This window comes from Oryza glaberrima, chromosome 1, assembly GCF_000147395.1.
Source record: "Oryza glaberrima chromosome 1, OglaRS2, whole genome shotgun sequence".
In the NCBI taxonomy this organism is placed as follows: domain Eukaryota; kingdom Viridiplantae; phylum Streptophyta; class Magnoliopsida; order Poales; family Poaceae; genus Oryza; species Oryza glaberrima.
Window position 1 is genome coordinate 3,977,279 of NC_068326.1, and position 23,870 is coordinate 4,001,148.

Genomic DNA, 23,870 nt, shown 5'->3' on the forward strand with positions numbered 1-23,870 from the left:
GGTTCGGGGAGAGGGCTACGCGTCGGACGGATGATGTTTTAGGAAAAATCGGACGCTGACGTCAGCATAACGTCAGCGTCCGATTTACGTGCAAAACTACTTTTAAACTGATTTTTCTCTTAAATTACTTATTCAAATCATGATCCGATTACACCATTAAATTCGTTGCAATTAAATCTTCAAAACAAGACCACACATGGATATATTCCGATGAAAAAAAGTTTAACTTATTATTGAATTATTTTTAAATGTTGCACGATGTTCCACCTGGTATATTGGAATTGTTTCACTAAGTAGATCGAAAATGTTTCACTCGTTTAAATCTGGTGTTGTTTCACCTTATATAAAAACAATGTTTCAGCAAATAGCGGAAGAATGTTTCAGTTCATTGCAACATTAGATCTATATATAGTGAAATATTATAAGTACACTAGGTGGAATATTTTTCGGTGAAACAAAAAATGAAACGAATTTCCTTAATAGGATGTTTCCAAAATATGTGGGTTTTTTGTTGCAATGAAATATTTCAGTTCACTGTAACACTAGATCTATACATAGTGAAACATTGTGAGTGCACTAGGTGAAATATTTTTTGTGGAACAAAAAAATAAACCAAATTCCCTCAATATAGGGTTTCCAAAATATGTGTGATTTATTGCAATGGCGCGTTCCACTACAATATTTGATCCGTACACAGTAAAACATCATAAGTACACTAGCTAAAATATTGTAAAACTACTGGTTGAAACATCAAAAGAGACCACATGCAACATTAAAAAAATCAAAAAAAAGATTAAAATATTTTTTTGTCGAAATATAATCATGTGTGGTCTTGTTGTAAAGATTTAATTGTAACAAATTTAGTGGTGCAATCAGATCGTAGATTAGATAAATAATTTACGATAAAAAATCTTTTTGAAGAAATAAGAAAAGAAAAGATTCTACATAATGTAACGATGCCGCGCGCGCGTCCGATGATAGCGTCTTGCGTCGGACGCTCGGCGCAAAGCATTTACCGGGGTTTGGGCGGGGAGGCCGTACGGTTGGTTCTAGTGGGACCCACTTGTCATAGGCTGGTGTTTGACAGGTGTCCCTCCTTTATTATTTTTCTTTTTTCCTTTGAGAGGTTCGTGCCTTGTTTCCTCCTTTTGTGCTGCGATCTCTGGATTCTGGAAACTTCTCAAGTCCTCGGCTTTACATTCTTTGTGTGGAGCGATTATACCCCGGGTTTAACTTTTCGATTTTGAAGAAAAAAACCACTCCTCATCGGTTTACCGAAAACCAGTAAAAAGCCATGACTTTCGGTCAACACGGTAAGAAAACCGGCTGATAGGTTTCACAAACAAGACTTAGCAATTTTATGGAAGCTAATTTGGTTTTTTTAAAATTTTGTGAACCTGTTATACCTACAACGGGCTATTTCTGCTCTACATATGGCCTCATCAAAATTTCCGCTCTACTTCCTCCGCTTTATAAAAAACAAACTAATACTGGATATGACACATTCTAATATTATGAATCTAAACATACATTTATTTAGATTCGTAGTACTATATAATGTATCACATCCTATTCTACATTTGTTTTTTTATGGGATGAAAGGAGTACCTGCCATTGCTAAATATTTGCAAATAGTAGCTTGTTAACTCTACCTTGGCAAAACTGTCACTTCCAAAATTTTAGCAACGCCTCAAACCAAAACAGTCCGACAATTTCTGGTTATACTTTCAAAATATGAAATGTGGTTCTTAGATACTCTTCAACCCGAGAATTCAAAAGACAATCACAGATGCACTTCGTGTTTATTCATGGACAGTGATACAGATGAATATTATTGTTCAACAATGTAAACAGATAGATGTACGTATTGTGGTAAGATTTCAATGTTTTACGTTTTCTTTTAGAAGGGGCGTCTCAATTAGGGGCTTGCAAGCCTGCAGGGAAAACGGCCGAAACAAGTCACAGATATTTACAAAAAGTTGAATTTCACTACCCAAAATTCTCGAGGCCTCCCTATGATGCTTGTGCCGATTTCCCTGAGCTGCGGCCTCTGAATCCAACCACACTGAGCTTACTACCCAGCTTGTTCAGAGCATCCCCTTTCCGACCCTCCGGTCTCGGTCGGCTCTTTGCAACCTTGAGGCTAGGGCTGCTACTCTTGCTTGGCTTAGCAGATCGCACTGGCTTTGCTTTCCCTGAAGATGTTGATTTTGACCTCGGTTGACTCTTAATCGGCGAGCGCCTTCTGGATGAAGTTGTGTCCTTGACAACCCTTGATGACTTGGTCTGCAGTGCAACTCCCCTTCTACCCTTCTGGTTTACTACCTTTATAGCACTTGGTCGTCCTTTCGTACTAGGATACTGTGGGTTGACGGCCGCCCTTCTGACATTGTTAGTTGTCAGTGCTTCTAAGCTCTCGTTTTTCTTCATAGCCTCTTCTATCCGTGTTGCTAGAGTCACATCTTTCTTCGCAACAAGGCTTGTAACTTTCCCTGCAATATAATATAATATGTTAATATGTAAGCGGAAAGCCATTCACAACCGTAAAAATGCGGCTCGTGTTTTTTACTGTCTGATCACATCACTTCTAGAAAATCATATTTCTGTATTACTGATTTACTAGGGAGTACATTTTGATTCCAACTTCTACTTATCGTTTTTCTTCTAAAGTTGTGAATCATGATAAGACCTATTCAGATTAATTTTGTTGTTGTTTTACTGCACATAATGTGAAATAACATTGAAGAATTTTCAGGGGCAAAGAGAGAAAGCCTTTACTGGCAGCATAATGTATTTACTGGATTGACTAAGGTCAAAAGTAATTAGAAGATATCATATAGTCGTAACATGTCCAACGCAGTATGAGAAGCAAGGTGATACTAGAAACGAAATGATTAGATGCATTCAGTATTTTGGTTACAGAAGATTGTACCTTTGGCTCCCATGCGTGCTGTTCTTCCAGTTCTATGGAGGTAATCAATCTAAAAAGGCAAAATATACAAGAAAAAATGCATATCAATTTCCCTGGGGGTGGAAAAAATGATGAATAGAACAAAGGAAAACATAACACTAGAAGTCAACACGTACAGAGTTTGATGGGAAGTCAAACATGATGACATGGTCAACATCCAAGTCTAGGCCTCTTGCTGCTAGGTCAGTGCAGACCAGTGTTGGGCAATCCCCTTCTTCATTCCGGAACTTGTTCAGGTTCTCAACCCTACAGTTGATTAAAGTGAACTCAATTGACAGTTTAAAGCAGCTTAAGGTGAAAGTTTCATCGATTATATGTTATAATTGTTTGACAAAATAAACCAGTTGGTATGCTGAAACAAATGTAGTTGTACTCATGACGAATTTTTTCTGCAACTTTTATTATGTCTGCAGTAACACCTAACAGAAGTAACCATGACATAGCAACACAGACAAGGTAATGGTTACAAGGATTTTGAACGTGCCCAATCAGATTATTATAACCACTGTGACACTATGTAACTTCAACAGTGGGATAGTGGACTTGGGGCAGTCTGCATAATGATATCCCTCTCCATTAGTTAAAAAAATATATGAAATGACAATAACACTTTAAGCAGTTCAAAATACCTCTCTTCAGCAGGAACTTCCCCATGGTAGTTTACAGTAGATATCTGATTTTCAGTCAGAAAATGGTCCACGGCACGACTTGAATTCAAAGTATTGCAGAACACCATAACTTTATTTCCCTTTGCTAAACTTGGCTCAAGAACCTGTGGAAATAGAAGTCCTCAGCATCTTATATGCATTTACCGTATTAAGAACTAGGAAGGAACTGTGATCAACTGATTGACTTTGGAGGCCTTCAGCTACTAGACAAATTGAAGACATAAAACTACAACCCTAGACAAATTAGACACGGATTGTACCACCAACAAGATGTATAAACACATTTAACAGGCATTGTATGTGCAAACACCAATCCAGTTTAGCTTGAATGGAGACACACTTGCATGCACAGACAAAGAAGGGAAGACAGGATTTCAATAAACCTGCAGGAGAGCCTCTAGTTTGTTTTCTGAACCAGACAGTTTGATGAAGTCATGCCGTGCAGTTGCAACTCTTTTTTGAAAGGTTGTTGTCCGTAAATGAACAATACCTTCAAATTCCTCATCTATCAGCTTTTGTACTGCCTGTAGTAAACCAGTGGTCAAGAAGATGTTAAAAGTCTAAAATGCATGGGCAGGTAATATTTCATTTTTAAAAAGGTCATAAAGTATTGAGTATCAGTACTAGATGATTTGTTTCTGAAAGAGGTGATCAAACGATTTTGAGAAAAATCAAATATCTATGTTCAAATAGGTGATGCCAGAACCTTAGAAGATAGGAGTATGCCAATCTAGAAGATAATAGCATACCAAATTACAAGGTAGATATTTTTCACTTATAAGCGATGACTAATTAGCGTGATACCTTGGTCATAGTAGCAGTAACTAATACAGTTTGGAACCCCTGATCGCCAGGTTTTGCAGCACGATTCTTCAAAGGAGCAAGAAACTTCCTAATGTCTGGTCCAAAACCTTGATCAAACATCGTATCTGCCTCATCAAGGACCTGAATGGATATAAAAAACAGAATGCAAATGAGAAATTTGAGAAAACAACAGATGTATTGCAGGATGGTAGAAGTGAACTTAACAACAGACCAGATACTTGATATCACCATAAACCATGTTTCCATCCTTGATATGATCAAGAATCCTCCCAGGAGTCCCAACAACCATGTCTACAGGCATGTTCAGAGAATCTTCCTGGGGCCTTATACGGCTGCCTCCACTAACCATTGTTGACCGAAAACGTGCGTGATGGCTTATGGACTTTGCGACACGAAAGACCTTCAATTTCACAATGCAGCTACTTAGATATCATCATTTTTCCAGAATCTGGGTCACATGAGCAATGGCAAGCTACCTGAATATCGTCATTCCAAAGATATCATGGAAGTAAGGCTAACCTGCTCAGTCAGCTCCCTTGTGGGGCAGAGAACTACTGCTCTTGGCCTCCTTGGTTTCATTGACATTCCCAACATTGCTTCATCACGACGCAGTAGCTACACAAATAAAAGAGCTGTCATGGCTATTGAATCAAACCTTTTGATTAGCGGGTACACCATTATTTATAGGTAGTAATCAGTATGTGTTCTCAATTTCAAGCTGAAAGGAAAAAAATCAGTTTGAAATCCACCATATAATCTAAAGTTTACCCACTGAATCATATGGCCAATGTGCTACACAACAGATTGTATCGAACTTACCAACTTCTGAAACTAAGCTCTCTGCTGTGAGTTCTATATGCTAAGTTCTGTCACCTCAATTATGAACCCGTAACATATTTACATTCAGCGCACGATGAAAAATAAAGTACTGATTATCTCATATATGGAACAAAATGTACTAAGATCAGCAGCCTAAGGCCCAAATTTGCTCTTTACACCACAGCTGTACGCAAAATTAGACAACATTAGTGCAAACGCATATGCATATGCTCCATTGATTCCAAGAACTGAAGCAGCATACCTGAACAAGCGGAAGCAGGTAGGCGAGCGTCTTCCCGGAACCGGTGTGCGAGCCAAGCACAACACTGGTGCCAGCCAGCACGGCGGGCACACCAACGCACTGGATCTCGGTGGGCTTGGAGATACCCATCTCCCCGAGCGCGGCCATCACCTCCTCCCCGAGCCCGAGCTCCTCGAAGCTTTCCACCACCTCGACCCTCCTCTTCTGCTGCAGCTCCTGCGCGCCTCCGCCGCCCCTCCCCTTCTCCCGCTGCGCCGGCCTCGGGGTAGCAGCGGGCACGCCCTTGAGGTGGCGCTGCCGGAGGCGCTCGAGGAGGAGCTCGTGGCGGGACGGGGCCTCCCTCGCCGCGTCGGGCTCGGTCGGCGCGGTGACTGCGGCGGGGGAAGCGGATGCCCCCGCCGCCGTGGTGGTGGTCGTGAGGGCGGCGCGGAGGAGGCGGAGGCGGAGGAGAGGGGACGGGCGGGTCAGCATGAGGCACCGCCCGGCGGCGCCGGCCATCGCCATGGGAGGAGGAGGAGGGCGAGGGTTTAGAGGTGGCGGGTTTTGTTTGTGATGGGGAGGAGGGATGGGGTCGAAAGGGAGGAGGAGATGTTCGCGGATAAGAGGAGGAGGATGGAGGAGGATGGGGTGCGTCGAGATTCGTGCAGATCTATATCATGCGGATTTGTGGGCTAGGGAAATTGCGAGGCCTAGAACTTCCGGCCCAGCACTAACGATGGAAACGGGCCAATCTGCTTTGGACCAAATTGGAATGGCCCGATATCTGCGTTTGGGAGTTGAACAAAAGGAAAAAGAAAAACCTTTTTCGCGTGCACGCTTCTCGAACCGTTAAATGGTGTATTTTTTAAAAAAGATTTCTATAGAATAGTTGTTTTAAAAATTTATATTAATATATTTTTCGAATTTAAAATAATTACTTTAAGTACGCACTAATAGCTTAGGGTTTATGCTGTGATTGTCCCCTCAAAAAGATTTGATCCAAAAAAATCAAGATATATTCAACTATTTGTCACTTTATTTACCACATTTTGTTTAATAATTTGTTATCAGTACCTATATATCATAGACGCATATAAATCCAGATATATCGGTGGTAAAATTATAAATGTCAAATCTTTTTTAAAAAAAAATGATTAAAATTCAGTCTCTACATCCACAATGAATGTACACAGCCCAATTAAACATCAAATCTAAAAGTGATAAATAGTTAGATGCCTCCAAAAACAAAAAGTCAGTGGAGCTCCGTTTCTATGTACCGCGGGCATTGCAGTAAACTTATCGCTGTTTTATGCAAGCAATTGGTGAACAATTTTTTTTTTTTTGAAAATTATTGGTGAACAAAATTCAATCCAATCAATAATCAACTCCGATACAACACACCGATACACAGATGCATGAATCACAAAGAAGAAGAGAACTGAATTGGAGCTCTGCTCCATCACACACGAATTGAAGCACACTTACCAGCACAACGAATTGAAAAGCATGGAAGCTCAGTTCGATACTTCGATGTCGATCAGCTCAGTTCTTGACATGGACGGAAAACCCGCCGAGCGAGACGACGATGAGGAAAGGGACGACGGCGAAGCAGAGGAGTCTCGTACCAATGGCGCTGCGGCCCGGGCAATCCCCGGCCATCCACATCGCGGCCCACACCTCCGCCACGCCGGCGGCGAACGCGCCGCCGAGGCCGACATAGTAACCCATCCCTCCGCCGCGGGCGAGGACCGTCCCGGCCGGAGGGCTCCCGTACACGGCCGCCGCGGCGGCCATCGCGCCGGTGAGGACGCCGACCGCGCCAAGAGCGCGCGGGAGCCTCATCAATGCATTATCCGCCGCGTCGCCGTCATCGCCTCCGCCGCCGCCACTCGCCTGCCCGGCCAGGGCCAGATTGCCCACGTCGAGGACGACGTCGTCGCCGTCGATGTGGAGGGCGGTGGTGGCCATTGCCTACAGCTTCCTACTTGGAGAGTCGAATGCTCGATCGATGATACAATGGCGTGTGAGTGTGATGGAGAGATTGGAGAGGAGAGGCGCGGGAATGGGCGAGATTTTATACGCAGGCGACAAGGCGTGGCTGCCTCGACCATTCGGGCTTTCGGGCTCGCGGGCTCGCGGGCTCTCGGCTGCCTGCAGCAAAGAGACAACATGTAGCGTGGTCAGAAGAAGGCTGGACTGGAGTGGCTCTGCTCTTGCTCTCTTTTTGACTTTAGCGCCTTCTCCCCTCTGTTTTGACGTGTAAGAATCTCAATACGCTGTTTTATAAAATTATAAAATCCCCAACATGTAAATTACACGATCACATCTGAATGGTGGATCTCTGATTCAAGCCTCCCATCGTTTAACTTTGCTTATCGCTGCCAAAATTTAAATTTTAAAATTTATTTTAAGTTAATTTCTTCATATTGAAGCCATAATGTGCCTGTAAGACAAATTTTTAGGCAAAGGCAAAATTTTGTTGGTAGAGGTGTTTGGTTTAACCCATTCAAAATTTAACGAGGCAAATTTTAGTAGGGTAGTAATCCAAACCGGCAATATTCAAATTAAATTTTATATCTTTTCTTTTTTTTTTACTTTATGGGGGGTATAACTTCTTCTTAGAAGAAAAAAAAATCACAATAGCAGTACAAAAGAGTACATATACTGCATTTGTACATCATTACAATTTTAGAACTCCTTGGGAATGTAGATTTTTTATACGAATCAGTTTAACCCTAAAAATATTCTAAAATTCATCCTTTTGAATCAGGATGTTTTCCATTTCAAAATTGGTTGACTAGTTAAAAAACGCTAGATATGAGAGAAATGACTTTCATATTAAAATTTCTTAAGAGAGGAGCGAGGCTCGAACCGGGGTCGGCTAGCAACGCACCCGGATGACCCATACGGCTTGTTTGGCAACTTAAGGGAAGATGATTAAGAGTTTAGATGAGGTAGTAATTGATAGTGAGATTAATGTGAGAATTTAGTTTTTAATCCAATTTCTTATTTTGGGAGAGATGATGAGAATTGATAGGGAGTTTAGTTGAAGACCAGGTCTAAGATGAAAACGATATTTGAGATTTTTTTTAGGCAAAGTAAAAGAGAGATTCCCTCCCAATTACCACCCGTACCAAGGGATTAAAAGGGAGAGAGTTCCTCCCTCAATTTTCATCCCCATCCCACCAAAACTCTCATATCTCTCAACCAAACAGAACAATTAAGAACATAACCAGCAATATCTCTAAATAAAGCCCAATTCTAAATTTGAGGTTTATTTTGTGAAAAATTGCTCCGACAGTTCCTCTAGATATGTATCCAAAAATTGGAATCCCCTTTTCCTCTGTCCTTGCTCTCCACAAGTTGAGACTCTCACTCCCAATTTTCTACACAGCAAAAAGAAAAGGGTGACATATGACACGTGAAGAGATTGGGCGTGAAGAGATTGGGCGTGTGGGAGGGGATGCGCGGAGCAATATTTTTGTTTATGTATTTATTGGTAGTTAGAGCATCACCAACAATCTACCTATATGATTTCCAAAACTAAATTTTGAAGGATTTTAGTCTAAAAATCAGCTCCAATAGATCCCCTACTCTCCTACCCGATTTTTGGAGTTCCTTCCCCCGGTTCCTCGCTTCGTTTATATGCGGCGCGAAAGTCGCTCCCAATCACGCAATCCCGCCTCTCTCCTTCGTTCCCGCGCGTGGGAGATAGCTATCTTTCTGCGCGCGAAAGAAAAAAAATGGAATTTTCTCTTGGTAGTTTAACAGAAGGGCCCACTTATAAGTTTTGGGGATTGAATTTAGGCTATCTGTTGGAGGAAGGAGTTTTTTCACTTCTTATTTTCAGTTTAGGAAACTAAAAACAAATTTTTAGAAGAAAATTATAGATAATCTGTTGATGATGCTCTTAGGGGCGGGTCACTTTTTATTATTAGGAGTTAATTTAAGATATTTATTGGAGATAAAAATCTATTTACACCTTAAAATCAAAATAGATATTACAAAACAGAATTTTAAAATCAAAATAAGGATTCCAAAAAACAAAATTTTATAGGTAGATTGTTGGGTATCTATTGGGCATGCTCTAATAGTCACGTTACTCTAAACTCCCAATCACTCTAAAAAATCTACCCAAACAAACGGAGGATATTTAGTATTTTGCCACTTTATAAACACATGGTTTTATTATTGGGTATTTATCATCCTCGCACATTTATAGTCTGTTCAGATTGTAGTCAAAATAAACTTTACCAAGTTTTGATAACATTGTCATCTTGCCAAAATTTTGGCAATACTATCAGGATTTTTATATATTGATCAAATTTAGCAACAAACTAAATGTAGACATTTTTTTTGACAACTTTACCAAAAGAAAAATGATATGGTTGAAAATGGTATCAAAGTAAACATGCCCTTAAGGGCATCCACAATGTGAGACACTCCCATAGTGTCCTCACTAACTGAAGACACTCGTAGGGGAACCTAGCTCGCAATGGTGGACATCCCTGGATGGGCTCCTTAAAATCTGAGGCAACTAGATGAAGATACTCAAACCCACAATGGATGTCCCAACAAAAAAACCCACCCTGGATGTTTTCATATACTACCCCTCTCTTCCCTCCCTCTCTCCTCCTCATTTTTCTCCGCCTCTTTCCCCTCTTCTTTTTTTCTTCGCTCCCACCGCCGCCGTCTTCGCTCCCACCGCTGCTGTCGGGAGCAATCGGGCAATCGGCGCCGTTGCCGTCGCCGTCCTCCCTCTCCCTCCCGCGAGCGCCGGCGCCACCTCCCTCCTCGCCCTCTCCAGCCGCCGCCGCCGCTTTGAGGAGGCCAAGGCGGAGGAGGTCGCAACAGCGGCGACCACCACCACGACGTCATCGTCGCCGCCGCGGATCCGTCGTCGCCGTCGCCTCTCTTTTCTCTCTCTCTCTCGTCGCCGCCTCGGGTTCCTCTCCACCGCCATCGGCCTCCTCCTCCCAGTGACGAGGTCGAGGGTAGAAGGGGAAATCGCAGGTAAGGAACCGTGTCCACGAGCGCCCGAAGCCTCCCAACGCGTCGCTTGGCTGCAGCTCCCCACAAAAAGCTGGCGAGGAGCAGAGAGAGCCGCGTCCCTCAGCAAATGGACGCGTTCCATCGCGGGGGAACGGGGCGGACGGAAAAGTGAACCGCCATTGCTAGGAGAACGGCATGAAGCACCGCATTGGTGATGGCCTAATAATGTCACAGCGTAACCACATAATCAAAGTTGTCGTCAGTCTTTGAGAGGAAAACCGTTAAACCATCATATTTTTTCTCGCTTCATTTCAGTAAACCGCAGCAGGAGCAGCAACTGGAGGTGGCCATGGCGGACGATGTTGCGGCCTCGCCGGACGAGTCTCTAACAGCGCCGCTACTCGAGCCAGCGGCGAGCCCTCGCGACGGCCCGTCGGTGGAGGTGCGGCTCTACCGGCGAGGCGCCGGCCCGGTCGCCGTCTTCCGGTCGGCCCTGGTGGGCCCCCGCCGCGACCGGCTCCAGGTCCGGGCCATCCAGGCGGAGCACGGCCTCCGGGCGCTCTTCGCCTTCAAGCCCGAGTCCTCCCTCCGCGGCCTCCGGATCCGGTCCGGCCCGGCCGCCGCCGCCGGCTGCTCCGCCGTGCCCTTCCGCGACGGCGCCGTCATCGCCCTCGACGGCGAGCCCAAGGTAGCACAGCCGCTCGCCTCCCCCTTTCAAACTTAACTTGAGTACTTCGTCTTGCCACTTCGCTTTATCTTTTCTTCTGTTTCTTGCGGCGGCGGCGCCGTAGGGGTCGTGGACGAAGCCGGCGGCGGTGATCGTCGCCGGCGTGCTCGTGCCGGCGGTGATGGTGGCGGTGGCGGTGAAGGGGGTGCCGGAGCCGCTGCGGTCGTCGAGGGTGGTCAACGCCGTCTTCCCGCCGTGGATCCTCGCTAGCGCCGTCATCATCTACGCTCGCGTCAGGACGCGCCCAAGGGCGGCTGCTCCATGAACGGCGCCGACCCATCACCAATTGCTTGCTCATCATCATCAACTTCTCTCAGTTTATTTTTCCTCTTTTTTTTGCTTGTCCAGAAATTTGTATGAAAGGAAATGAACCACAATGTAATGGCATAGTGAACACTGAACAAGAAGGATTGCACCGGACAACTTCCCATGAAATTTATCCGTTTTCATTTTAGCTGCAAATGCCACAATCATCTTCAATAATCATTACAAAGAACACCAGGATACATTACCGTTTACCACCAAATGTACCACAACAAGCTGCTGCTAAAACTGAGTTGTTGCAGCTCATCGTAGAGACAGCAAATTCAGCATTTTCAGAAACAGACAACCAAATATAAGTACAATTAGTGACCTCAGGCAAAACTTGACCCACATCATCAATAGTATCAGTGAACTGAGACATACTAGGAGGGTATGTTTAGTCACTATCGTCATCTTCCTCCCGCTCTTCATGCTGGGCGACAACCTTTTCGATGAACTTTCTGCGAACGCCTTCTATGACATTGTCCCGGGATGAATCACCGCCGCTCTGCCCATCATTCAGGACCGGCTCTGACTGGCAAAGGGCCAATGCAACAGCTGAAGCAGAGAGTGACGATTTAGTATAAGGAGATGGAGATAATTCATAACATTGAAGTAACGCTGGGATTCTTGGTTTGTTGAAAGCAAACATCAGAAAAATGTTGCGCCATTCAAACGAGTAATAAACATTCATGTCATTTCTTATTGGAAGAAAATGCTACTATTTTTTATGGCGATAGACAGTGTATAACTATGAACTTAGGTCGTTAACATGCTATTGCTTCACAGACATCAACCAACTATTTGCCAATATGAAACAAATTTAAAAAGGGACTGGATGTCGATATTGAGTTATTGACACAATCGTAAATGTGTTCATTTTTATTTGTCAACGATTTTGCTTGTATTAAGGCATCTAACAGTAGTATCCAGGAGAAAAATGTGAATGGCATCCTGTGACTGGTTGATGGAAATGCTAAAATAGACCTACAGAATCTACTAGTGTGCAACAGAATATATAACTGGAGAAACTTAAACTGATTAATGCCAAATTAGATATTGGATGCTTATTTTGTGGCATAACTTACATTCAGGTGTGCATCTTTTTCCACCAAACTTATGCAGACCGACATAAGTCCCTTTAACGGCACTGTTATTGTACACAAGTATTGTAGGGACATTTCGATCTGGGTAGTTGGGAATGCAATCCGTAGAGATGATTTTAACAAACTTAGTTGCTGGGTATCTTGTAGCCAATTCCTCCAGACAAGTCTGAAGCAACCCACATTCTGGTATTCTGCAATGAAATTCATAGAAGTCTTAGACAGTGAACATCTCAATCACTAATGAATCCAGATGACCTTTTGTAAAACTTATAAGCAACTTATGGAAACAGTAAAAAGCATAAAAAATGGAAGGACTATTAACATAAATTCATGGAAGTTTAAGGATATAATGAAGAGTCCAAGATAAAGGGCTAATCAGCTATACAGCTCAGCATCTTCCAGCAAACAGGGAATCAAAGTAGGTGTAAAGTGAGAATGTCATGTTCATCTTCCAGCAAAAAGGGAAGTAAGGTGTAAAGTGATAATGTCATGTTCATAAATCACATGTATCCATGGTCAAACTATCCTTGAAACTATTTCATCAATGTCAAATATCTAGCTATGTAACAGATTCTGGTTTCAAATAACAATAAAATTGTGCTTATCCTACATCTAGAAGAATCATATTTCAAGCTACCTAGGTAACTTTTCCTATGAATTCAGTTCCATGAGCTATGTGCTCAACTGCTCACACATATATATGAATAAAGAGTACTGCTCTTTTGGGGGACATATAATCATTAACACAAGAGCAATTCTGTGCTATGTGCTCAACTTCTCATATATATGAAATAAAGAGTACTGCTTTTTTGGGGCGCATATCTATCTCTTCATATTTTTTACTACAAACCAAGACTTCTTATTGAGCCACATCGCCAACAAACTACAAGCCATTAGATTAACGTGGGAATGGTTGCAGCCTTAGATTGGTATTATGGTTTTTACTGTAAGCAGTTACTTCCAAGAAATTATTGATGTATCAGTACAATGTGAAAACATATTTTTCACCTTACTAGGCTACACAGTGAACTATATAGCGAGATAATATGAGTCATTTACTTATTTTACTGCCACAGATTTTTTTTTAAAAAAGAACTTAAATATTTAGTAACTAATTGGTAAACTTTTACATCAATGTTTTGTTTCACCACGGAATATTCAACTTTACTCAATGTTTTGTTTAACAAGTTCCTTTTGGTCTAGGAACTTGCCAGTTTTTCTAGATCATACAATCTATCGATCACAATTCTTGTTTTTTAATATCACAATTCACATTGAATAACTAGGCCAAGCCATTCTGTACATGCCCATGCATGAACTTACTGTACTAATAATATCTTAGATTAATTTACCTGAGACTTACAGTTACATGTTCTTGGATAAATATCTACAATTCTAAAACATACCAGATCCGCAACAACGTGTGGATGATGCACCCAGTAATTACATACCAGATCCGCAACAACGTGTGGATGATGCACCCAGTAATTGTTAAGGCAAATAACGCATTGATAATATAATTCTACTATACCCATCCTTGTAGAGGAAGACCACAACCCAGACATCGGATGGAGCCTGGGAGACCTCTCGGACAAAATCGGAGCCAGTGATAGGCACAATAGAGCCGAATTTCGCGGCCTTTGCTGCCTCCCTAAGCTCTGCAAGCCTCATCCTCCTGCAATCAACAAATCAATAAGCTTCCAGCCTTACCAAAACCATTGCATATAGCATCAAATCCAGATCAAAGAACCAGAAACAGATCAGGTATTCAGGTTGCTAAGAAAAAAAAAAGACGTGAATTATCCCAGTTAGAACATGCTCTAAGGATCAAATCATAGGGAGAGAAAAAAAAGAAACACCCCACTACGCACCAACTATTGACGGGAAGAACAGGACAGCATCATGGCTCATGGATCATCATCAACCAGGAAAGGGGACAAGATCAAGGCCTAGGGACTAGGAGAGGCGATACCTATACTGCTCGAGGAAGCGGTCGTCGTCGAGGTCGTCCTCGAGATCCTCCAGCTCGTCGGGCTCCCGCGCGTCGAGCCATTCCTTGGACTTGGGCTGCTCGTCGGCGTCGACCTTGGGCGCGTACGCCGGCGGCTTGAACGGCTCCGGCTTCGGCGGCAGGTTCCCCAGGCGTCGCTGGATGTCGTCCCACTCCGTGCTCGCCCCCTCCACGTCCTTGTACACGAAGTGGTAGTCCGCCATGGCCGCCGCCGAGAGATCGAGAGAGAGACGCAGCCGCCGCGAGATGGGAAAGACGAGAAGAGAAGAGAAAAGAGAGGAGGCGAGAAAGAAGAAGAAGAAAAAAACGAAGAGCTCCACTGTCATGTGGGTCCCCACAACGTGGAATACTTTGTCTCACTGAGCGGTGGGCCCGAGCTGTCAGTGAGGGGAAGGCTGGGCCTCTATAGGAGACGCGGCGCGACGAGCATTCCCTTTCTTCCTTTCTCTTTCGCTCGCCGCGCCGCCTCCGCAGCAGCAGAGCCTCTCGAAATTTTGGGCCTCGCCGCGGAGCGCGAAGAGAGATCGAGGGCGGCGGAGCTGCGCGTGGGTAGCAAGCGGCGGCGGAGGCGGAGGCGGCGGAGATGACGGACGGCCATCTCTTCAACAACATCCTCCTCGGCGGCCGCGCCGGCTCGGTGGGATTTCCTTTCCCCTCCCTGCGCTGGCTCGATAGTCCAGGGTTTCGTTCTGATTAGCCGTAGGGGCGTGGGGGATTTTTGACCTGTAGCTCGTGGAGTTGTGGGAGCGTGTTTTTTCGGGTTTTAGGGTTCGTGCGGTGCATTTTAAGCCAGACTTTAGCTTGTTTTTTTTTTGGGCTGCGCTTCTCTACTGGATGTTGGTTTGAAACGAGTGCTTTGCTGTAGGCGTTTGATACTTTGATTTGTTCGGTTTCGTGATTTGGCGTGGGTATATCTGGTTTATGCCGGGAGTTTTGGGTGAAATGTTGATGCTAGGGGTTTGGGAGTTATGGACCTAGGGTTTCTCCCTGATGCGGTAGATGCAGTAAATGGAGCTTTGAAGCTAAACTGGAAAATAGAATGGAATCCTCTGTGAGCTTTGAAGCTAAAATGGAAAATGGATTGGAATCCTCTGTGAGTTTCGAAGCTAAACTGGAAAATAGATTGGAATCCTCTGTGAGTTTTGAAGCTAAACTAGAAAATTGATTGGAGTCCTCTGAGTTTGAAGCTAAACTGGAAAATAGATTGGAATCCTTTGTTCATTTTGCGTAGCTTGGCACCTTTGCTGTACTTTAGAAGTTTCATACTGCCAGTTAATGTCTTCCTTCCATTTATGATGCTAAAACATGTACTCCTGGATGTTATTGAATAGCTTTTGATCAATTTGTATTGCTTGCTAACACTGAGACACTTACTACACAGAATCCTGGCCAGTTTAAAGTGTATTCTGGAGGTCTTGCATGGAAGAGACAGGGTGGAGGAAAGACCATTGAGATTGAGAAATCTGATTTAACGTCGGTGACATGGATGAAAGTCCCCAGGGCCTATCAGCTTGGAGTCAGGACCAAAGATGGCCTGTTTTACAAGTTTATTGGCTTCCGTGAACAGGTTGCTGTTTCATTTTCTTAGTGATGATCTTATGGGTTGGCTTCCATTAACTTGTTGTAATGGTTTCTGTCTAGTGTGCTATTTTTTGCACTTTCAGTAGCAAACTGCATTGCAACTTTCCATCTTTTACATCGGTGGCGTTTTAAATTTTCTTAGGTTCTATTCTCATATATGTATTGCAACGTTAGAACTTTCTGTATGTTTTGGTCCATCGTAGCAATGGCAACCTTCCGTAATTTAAAATGCAGTATTCATATGTGGGATGGAACCTTGTTATTGCAGGGTGCGGAATAGCTATTTTATACTGGTGGTGTAGAGTAGTTTTTCTATGATTTTTATGAAGAGGCTACTGGAAGTGGGATAAATCTTTGCAATGGGATTATCTGTATACATCATTTAAATTAAAAAAATATCCTGACTGTACCATTTTCTTCTACTTGATTGATAAAGAAAACCCCTCCCGTACTCCCTAAGAAAGGATCCCCACTGGTTTAGGTTTGCAGAACCCAGGAAACTATAACAAGCAGTCATTTCTAAATATTTGTAGCAGTATTAGTCCCCATCAAGATCAGTGCTTTCCCTTCTTAGTTTGCTGCGTTGCTTTCATGGTATTTGTACGCATATCTATGTAATATGGCAGAAATCATGATCATTGTATATTTGAACCCTGTGAACATATAAAGAAACTGTTTACACACTAACGCTTATGCAAGATATACACCAGGTGCATTAAGCATGTCATCACAGTTTGAGGTATCTGAAATTTGTGTTGAGCACTATATCACTAGAGATGGAAGACTTTGAACTTCCTTTTTCCATAGGAAAATGGGATTAGTGCATCATTATTCACTGATGGAATGGAACTACCATCAGGCATGTCCAAAAATCATCTGCTTGAACTTGCCAGTATAGAATTGACGATTAGCGATGTTAATACATTTGCCTCCTGTTGCAGTCTAACAAAAATTTTCACCATGAATTTTCTTTCTATAGGATGTAAGCAGTCTGACCAATTTCATGCAAAAGAATATGGGCCTCTCACCAGATGAAAAACAGCTTTCTGTTAGTGGTCAAAACTGGGGAGGGATTGATATAAATGGTAAGCTCTGTGGCCTTTTATATTCTATTACATTATTAAGTTTGGTTTATGGTTTTAGTCACACTCTCCATTGTAGGAAATATGCTTACCTTCATGGTTGGTTCAAAGCAAGCATTTGAAGTGTCGCTGGCAGATGTCTCACAAACCCAAATGCAAGGCAAAACAGATGTTCTCTTAGAGTTTCATGTTGATGATACTACTGGGGGCAATGAGGTTTGTTGTTCATCTAGTGACGTTTTCTACATTTTCATTATTATTTTTATGATGTTTTCACTTAATTATCCATCACATCACCACTATAAGCCTTGAGCTCAAATTCAATTCTCTGTTATTGTAGAAAGATTCGCTTATGGATTTAAGCTTTCATGTACCTACTTCAAATACTCAGTTTCTTGGAGATGAGAATCGCACTGCAGCCCAGGTAACTATCGGAGTTATGTGATATAAAAACATTGACATGCTATCTACTACTGAAATATTCCTTATCTGTATAGGTCCTATGGGAAACAATAATGGGTGTTGCTGATGTTGATTCTTCTGAAGAGGCAGTTGTCACCTTTGAAGGAATTGCTATTCTTACACCAAGGTGGAGCATATGGACCATTTATCTCATTACGAACTCAAATTGACTTTGTTATATAAAAAAGAAGAACCAAGATGGTTCTTTCATGATTATCTCCTTATTGTTTTCTCCGATAACCTAACATATTTCTTCCGCAACGCAGAGGACGTTATAGTGTTGAGCTTCATCTGTCATTTTTGCGTCTCCAAGGACAAGCTAATGATTTTAAAATCCAATATAGCAGCATTGTTCGCCTTTTTCTTTTGCCAAAGGTCCTTTTATTTCTTCTGCCTTTTTAATGTGTGTTGTACTTTGATGGTGTCTATTTGTTTTATATAAGATGTTTGGACTAATTGTATTTACAATTGTGCTTTGCAGTCAAACAACCCTCATACATTTGTGGTTGTCACTCTTGATCCACCAATCCGTAAAGGACAAACACTGTATCCTCACATTGTCATTCAGGTGTTGTACTGCTTTTATTTTGCTCACGTTGGTAATATTTTATAGTTAGTTTTGGCTATTTGGTTACAGAGTTTGTATTGCTAGAAACTATAAGTAATTGTTTCCCTTTATTCTCTAAACAGTTTGAGACAGAGGCAGTAGTTGAAAGAAATCTGGCATTAACTAAAGAGGTTCTGGCTGAAAAATACAAGGACAGGCTGGAGGAATCTTACAAGGTGAAGTATTTCTTATTAGGTTATTATTACTTTAAATGATACCCTTTTGTTGTTATTGATTCACTTGAGTTGGAATTTGGTACTGCTTATAAAATGACATCATAGTTTGCACAGAAAAACAAATGTAAATCCCAGGTCAAAATAGCTCTGCTTTTGTATTGTTCAGTCATTTAGCATTGCTCTTTTTTGTGGTGAACTCTTCCCTCGATTTGTCAATTCAGTTCCCATAACTTGCTGTCCCGAGTAGGCAAGTATTCATTTTTCATACACAAATTTTAGTATTTGCATTTATGTTGATGCAATGCTCAAATTGGAACTCTTGGAAGTACAATAACATACTTTATGGTTTTACGGTATTAGCTAAATCTGTCATCCATTGAGGTATGATGTTACTAATAATATAATAGTTCTACCACCTCTTTTATTGAATACATAATCTTGTTGTTATAGCTTTCAGAAATTTATCCCTTATACATGTCTTCGCATGACTTCAAGTCAACTTTCTATCATTTTTCCTTAATCAGAGGCTATTTCCAAGGTTATTTACTACTTTGGACTAGAGTAGCATATGCCATCCTAATTCCTAACAATAGAACAGTGAGTGGCCAATGAAAGATTTGAATAAGGGTAATATCATCTTATGTGGACATGGCTTGGTTATCATGAAAAATCGTATGGTGACATCTATTTAGGAATGAAGGGAGTTTGTTCTTGTTAGGTCATCAGGCCTCGAGGGAAGACTTAGGAATTAAGGACTGCCTGATCATTTTATGGCAGGTCTATTTATACATTGATGTTTGCCTTTTGAACTGGAGAGCAATTGCTACTTAATGTTTATTTTGTGTAAAATTCTTTTTGACTAATAATTAACTGGCTGAGTATTATATTTATCTGTAGGGTCTGATACATGAGGTATTCACCAAAGTTCTTCGTGGTCTATCTGGTGCTAAAGTTACAAGGCCAGGTTCTTTCAGAAGTTGCCAAGATGGGTATGCAGTTAAATCGTCTCTCAAAGCTGAAGATGGACTGTTGTATCCACTTGAAAAGGGCTTCTTCTTTCTGCCAAAGCCTCCCACCCTCATTCTACATGAAGAGGTATCCTTTTTTGTTGTGATTTAAAGTTATTCTATTTCATTCATGCGCTGCTGTGAGTTTGTTGAATTTGTTGAAATACTCATGTCCATCCATGGCTTATGCCCACTTACTACATACATATAATATGCAGATTGAGTTTGTTGAATTTGAACGTCATGGTGCTGGGGGTGCCAGTATTTCTTCACACTATTTCGACCTCCTAGTCAAGCTGAAAAATGATCAAGAACATCTCTTCAGAAATATTCAAAGGAGTGAATACCATAACCTCTTCAACTTTATCAAGTATGTGGCTTTTTATTGACTTTGTTATCATGTTTTCTATATTTATACAACTTGTTGGTGATTTTTCTTATTTTTTGGCAAATATTTTAAGTGGAAAACACTTGAAAATAATGAACCTTGGAGATGGTCAAGGCGCAACTGGTGGGGTTACAGCTGTTCTACGAGACACTGATGATGATGCTGTTGATCCACATCTAGAACGAATTAAAAATCAGGCTGGGGATGAGGAAAGTGATGAAGAGGTATGGCAGTCTTTATTTGGCATTATCGCTCAAATGCTGACCTTTAAGCCTTGTTACTGAGTCTCAACATATACTTGTGTTCTTTATTGCTCGACTTTAGGATGAAGATTTTGTTGCGGATAAGGATGATAGTGGATCACCTACTGATGATTCTGGTGGGGAGGATTCAGATGCTAGTGAAAGTGGGGGTGAAAAAGAGGTAGATACATATTTAAAATTCGCTGCAGCAAGCCTGAAATATGAAGCTACTGTGCTAATGAACTGTTGGTTTTTTCCCTTCCCAGAAATTATCCAAAAAGGAAGCTAGTAGTTCAAAGCCACCTGTGAAGAGGAAGCCTAAGGGAAGGGATGAAGAAGGTTCAGAGAAAAGAAAGCCGAAGAAGAAAAAGGATCCTAATGCCCCCAAAAGAGCAATGACACCATTCATGTACTTCTCAATGGCTGAGCGAGGAGTAAGTTTCTGATGATCCTCAGTTTTTTAGAGTGAGAATATACTAAGTGAAGTTATTTTGAGGAACAGCCGAACAACTCAGTATGCTATTTAGTAGGGAGATATGATCGAACCAGTTATAAATTTAACTGTCAAGCAAAAGATTTCATTTACACTCACTATAGTCTGTATGCGTTGATACGAAACTTAGGGAAGGGAGGGACAAACAACTCTTACCTTTATTTATTGAACTATCTCAGAATAGATGCCAGAGGACACATGTTGAACAAAAGCTTACTTTTTTATTATGTTTCTGCAGAATATGAAGAATAACAATCCTGATTTGCCTACAACCGAGATTGCAAAGAAGCTCGGGGAGATGTGGCAAAAGATGACAGGTAATATTCAGAACCTCTTTCTCATCTAATATGTCCCCTGTTGTATAGCAGAGCACTGTTTTCACGTTTTAGCCCCCAACTAATTGTCATGTTTTCTATTGCATTCTTAAATACTAGTACATGACATGTGTGATGATAATCTCCTTTGCACCACGTCTTGAGCAGGCGAAGAGAAGCAACCTTACATCCAACAGTCTCAAGTCGACAAGAAACGATACGAGAAGGAATCTGCTGTCTACCGTGGCGCAGCCGCCATGGACGTGGACTCTGGCTCCGGCGGCAACGAGTCTGACTAGAGCCACACACTGACACTTTGGCGGTTGGCGTAATGAAGAAATTTGTTAATCCCTGGAACCACTGATGCAGTTTGGGCACTGAAATCTTCTCAGCTATTAACCTTGCATTGCGCTGGATGATCCGATCCATGTGTTTGCGTACGATGGTATCGGCTGCTCTCGCCGTGGGGTGACTCGATCACAAACCGTTACTGTCTGTGTACGCCTACACGAGCGATATCCCTCGGAAGCATCGTGCTGTTAAGAAGTGCTTAATTTGGCGTAGCATCTATCTCGAATGCAAGACTCTGTTAGCCTATGAGCTTTTGTAAAACAGGAAGAATGATTTGTATAACAAAAATTTACCATGGATTGGTTATGTTATAACATAGTGATTAAGAACTAACTTGTCTAGCTCGAAACCTGATTAAGAGGCACATCATGGTAGGAAAACTGTTAGACAAATCTTGAGTTTCAATCATAATCTAATTTGATTCAATCCAATTTAGTCCCGATATTGAAGTGCAAATCGGTTATGCTCCGTACACGGATAACTGAAGGTTAGCCCAATTGAGAGATTCAACCTTAATTTTAATTAATTTATGTTAATTGAAGTTACCACACCTATTTACAATAAAATGATCTCAAAAAAGTCATTTTACTACTGAAGCACGGTCTACACCAAATTACAAAGAACTCAGCGAGAAATTACAAAGAACTCGAGAATATACGATGGAGAAATTCCAAAGAACTAAAGAGATGAGGATTTTAGTAATTGATAGAGAGCTACTACCCCTCTGTTAAACTAGTTACGCGATGATGAAAAATCATAAATGAGTATAAATCAACAATAGAGACGAGTACACATAATAATTCAATTATAAGAGTAAATAATGTCAAAGAAAATTCTAAGAGTAAATTTCTGATAACTGTAATTTTGTCGACCAAACTATGAGTCTGCTACAACTTTGTCGACCAAACTACAACTTCAGTGACCGATTTTAAATTAGTACAATAATAGCATTTGAAATTATTATACTGCTTCAAATGATAGTGTTTGAAAAAAACACTGTTAGTCCGACTAGAGCAAGGCTAATAGTATAACCAATTACTATCTCTAAATCATCTATAGCCAATTTAATAGCTCATTCATACAATAGTTATCTATAAACCATAAATATATGATCCCATCTCTTATACACACACAACGTATTGGAATTCGTGCTGCAGCTAGCTATAAATCTGTAGCCTGCTTTTCTTCTCTCTCTTCTCTTCTCTTCTCTTCTACACATGTGCTTACGACTTGTAGCCTGCTATTGTACCCACTCTTATGCTTGCGCAGGGGCCCACGTGACAGGTTGAGCAGGGCGAGGAAGGCAGAACCACGCTAACAATGCCACGTCAGCGGGCAGGAAACTACATCGGACAACGATGTTCTCTTCTTGCTACTCCGTCCTACTCATATTATAAGTCGTTTGATTTTTTCTTACTTAAATTTTTTTAGTTTGTTATATTTTTAGAAAAATTAGCAACATTTACGATAACAAATTAGTTTCATTAAACTTAATCTGTACTATTATAAAAATTGAAGATGTTTTTGCTAGTACTTTGGTAGGTCATCCGTTTTTGAGTCGGTTTTTAAGTTCGTTCACTTCTAAAAATACTGATATGTGTTTGAGTTCGTTTGCTTTTGGAAATATCTAAGAGTTTTTTTTAAAAAAAAAACTTGCATGCTAACTTGGGATGAGAGTCAAACTACTAATTACAACTCATGATTTTCTAAAAAAAAATCCAAGAAAATTCCCACGATGATTTTCACAATTGCTAAACCATATAATAGAAATGATAAGACTAAAATAGCTTTCACCCGTTGCAATGCACATGTATTTTTCTAGTATTGAATATATTTTGATGTATTGAAAATGTTAATACCTTTTGCTACAAGCTTAATCAATTTTTTTAAAAAGTAACTAATAAAAAAGTCAAATGACTTATAACATGAAACATAAACAGAGGAGGGAGTATCTTCTTATTTTCCAAGACTTCTCTTACATCAAGTTGATCAATCTTGTGTTTGAATCAAATTAGTTTCCGGTTGTTAAGCATTAATTTTGACAATTTGACCCTTTGTAAAAACTATTTTTACAAATAAACCGCTGCCAAAACTTATTTCAAAAATGACCTTTTTGCTCAACGCCAAATCATGTGGCGCTGAACTTAGACACCTCAGCGCCATGTCAGCTGGCGCTGAATGCCGTGCCACGGCGGATGGTAGACTAAGTCAGCGTGCCAACGTACATTCAACGCTATGCTATTTGGCGCTGAGGTGTCTAAGTTTAGCGCCACACGATTTGGCGTTGAGCAAAAGGGTCAGATTTGAAATAAGTTTTGGCAGCGGTTCATTTGTAAAAATAGTTTTTGCAAAGGTTCATATTGTCAAAATTAATGGTTGTTAAGTAGTACTAACCCGATACGATTGATTGTAAATAAACAACCATATGATATATAACTCTAATTAAGAGATATAATACAATAATTAATAAACCTACACTTAAATCCTACTAAAACACACGTAAA

At 41.3% G+C, this 23,870-nt stretch overlaps 4 protein-coding genes across 4 annotated transcripts; 2 read left to right on the forward strand and 2 right to left on the reverse strand.

Annotated features, from left to right (window-relative positions):
- Positions 1-1,867: 1,867 nt before the first annotated feature.
- On the reverse strand, positions 1,868-6,125 carry LOC127760397 (DEAD-box ATP-dependent RNA helicase 39). Its single transcript, XM_052284651.1, has 9 exons — positions 5,546-6,125; positions 4,984-5,079; positions 4,676-4,864; positions 4,444-4,584; positions 4,023-4,163; positions 3,601-3,743; positions 3,088-3,217; positions 2,933-2,981; positions 1,868-2,492 (listed from the first exon to the last, which is right to left on the reverse strand). Exons 1-9 carry the CDS (start codon positions 6,047-6,049, stop codon positions 2,014-2,016), a joined length of 1,872 nt encoding a protein of 623 aa, XP_052140611.1. The 5' UTR covers positions 6,050-6,125; the 3' UTR covers positions 1,868-2,013.
- Positions 6,126-10,732: 4,607 nt separating this feature from the next.
- On the forward strand, positions 10,733-11,544 carry LOC127760388 (uncharacterized). Its single transcript, XM_052284638.1, has 2 exons — positions 10,733-11,204; positions 11,308-11,544. The coding sequence occupies exons 1-2, from the start codon at positions 10,866-10,868 to the stop codon at positions 11,506-11,508; spliced, it is 540 nt and encodes a 179-aa protein (XP_052140598.1). The 5' UTR covers positions 10,733-10,865; the 3' UTR covers positions 11,509-11,544.
- A 123-nt stretch (positions 11,545-11,667) lies between these two features.
- LOC127760387 (uncharacterized) lies at positions 11,668-14,943 on the reverse strand. The gene is made up of 4 exons (XM_052284637.1): positions 14,625-14,943; positions 14,184-14,327; positions 12,635-12,843; positions 11,668-12,104 (listed from the first exon to the last, which is right to left on the reverse strand). Exons 1-4 carry the CDS (start codon positions 14,864-14,866, stop codon positions 11,944-11,946), a joined length of 756 nt encoding a protein of 251 aa, XP_052140597.1. The 5' UTR covers positions 14,867-14,943; the 3' UTR covers positions 11,668-11,943.
- A 152-nt stretch (positions 14,944-15,095) lies between these two features.
- Positions 15,096-21,700, forward strand: LOC127784046 (FACT complex subunit SSRP1-A). The gene is made up of 16 exons (XM_052311228.1): positions 15,096-15,300; positions 16,045-16,230; positions 17,224-17,329; positions 17,406-17,542; positions 17,667-17,750; positions 17,824-17,915; positions 18,055-18,163; positions 18,270-18,356; positions 18,479-18,571; positions 19,469-19,666; positions 19,797-19,948; positions 20,040-20,190; positions 20,291-20,389; positions 20,475-20,642; positions 20,940-21,018; positions 21,184-21,700. The coding sequence occupies exons 1-16, from the start codon at positions 15,247-15,249 to the stop codon at positions 21,312-21,314; spliced, it is 1,926 nt and encodes a 641-aa protein (XP_052167188.1). The 5' UTR covers positions 15,096-15,246; the 3' UTR covers positions 21,315-21,700.
- Positions 21,701-23,870: the final 2,170 nt, after the last annotated feature.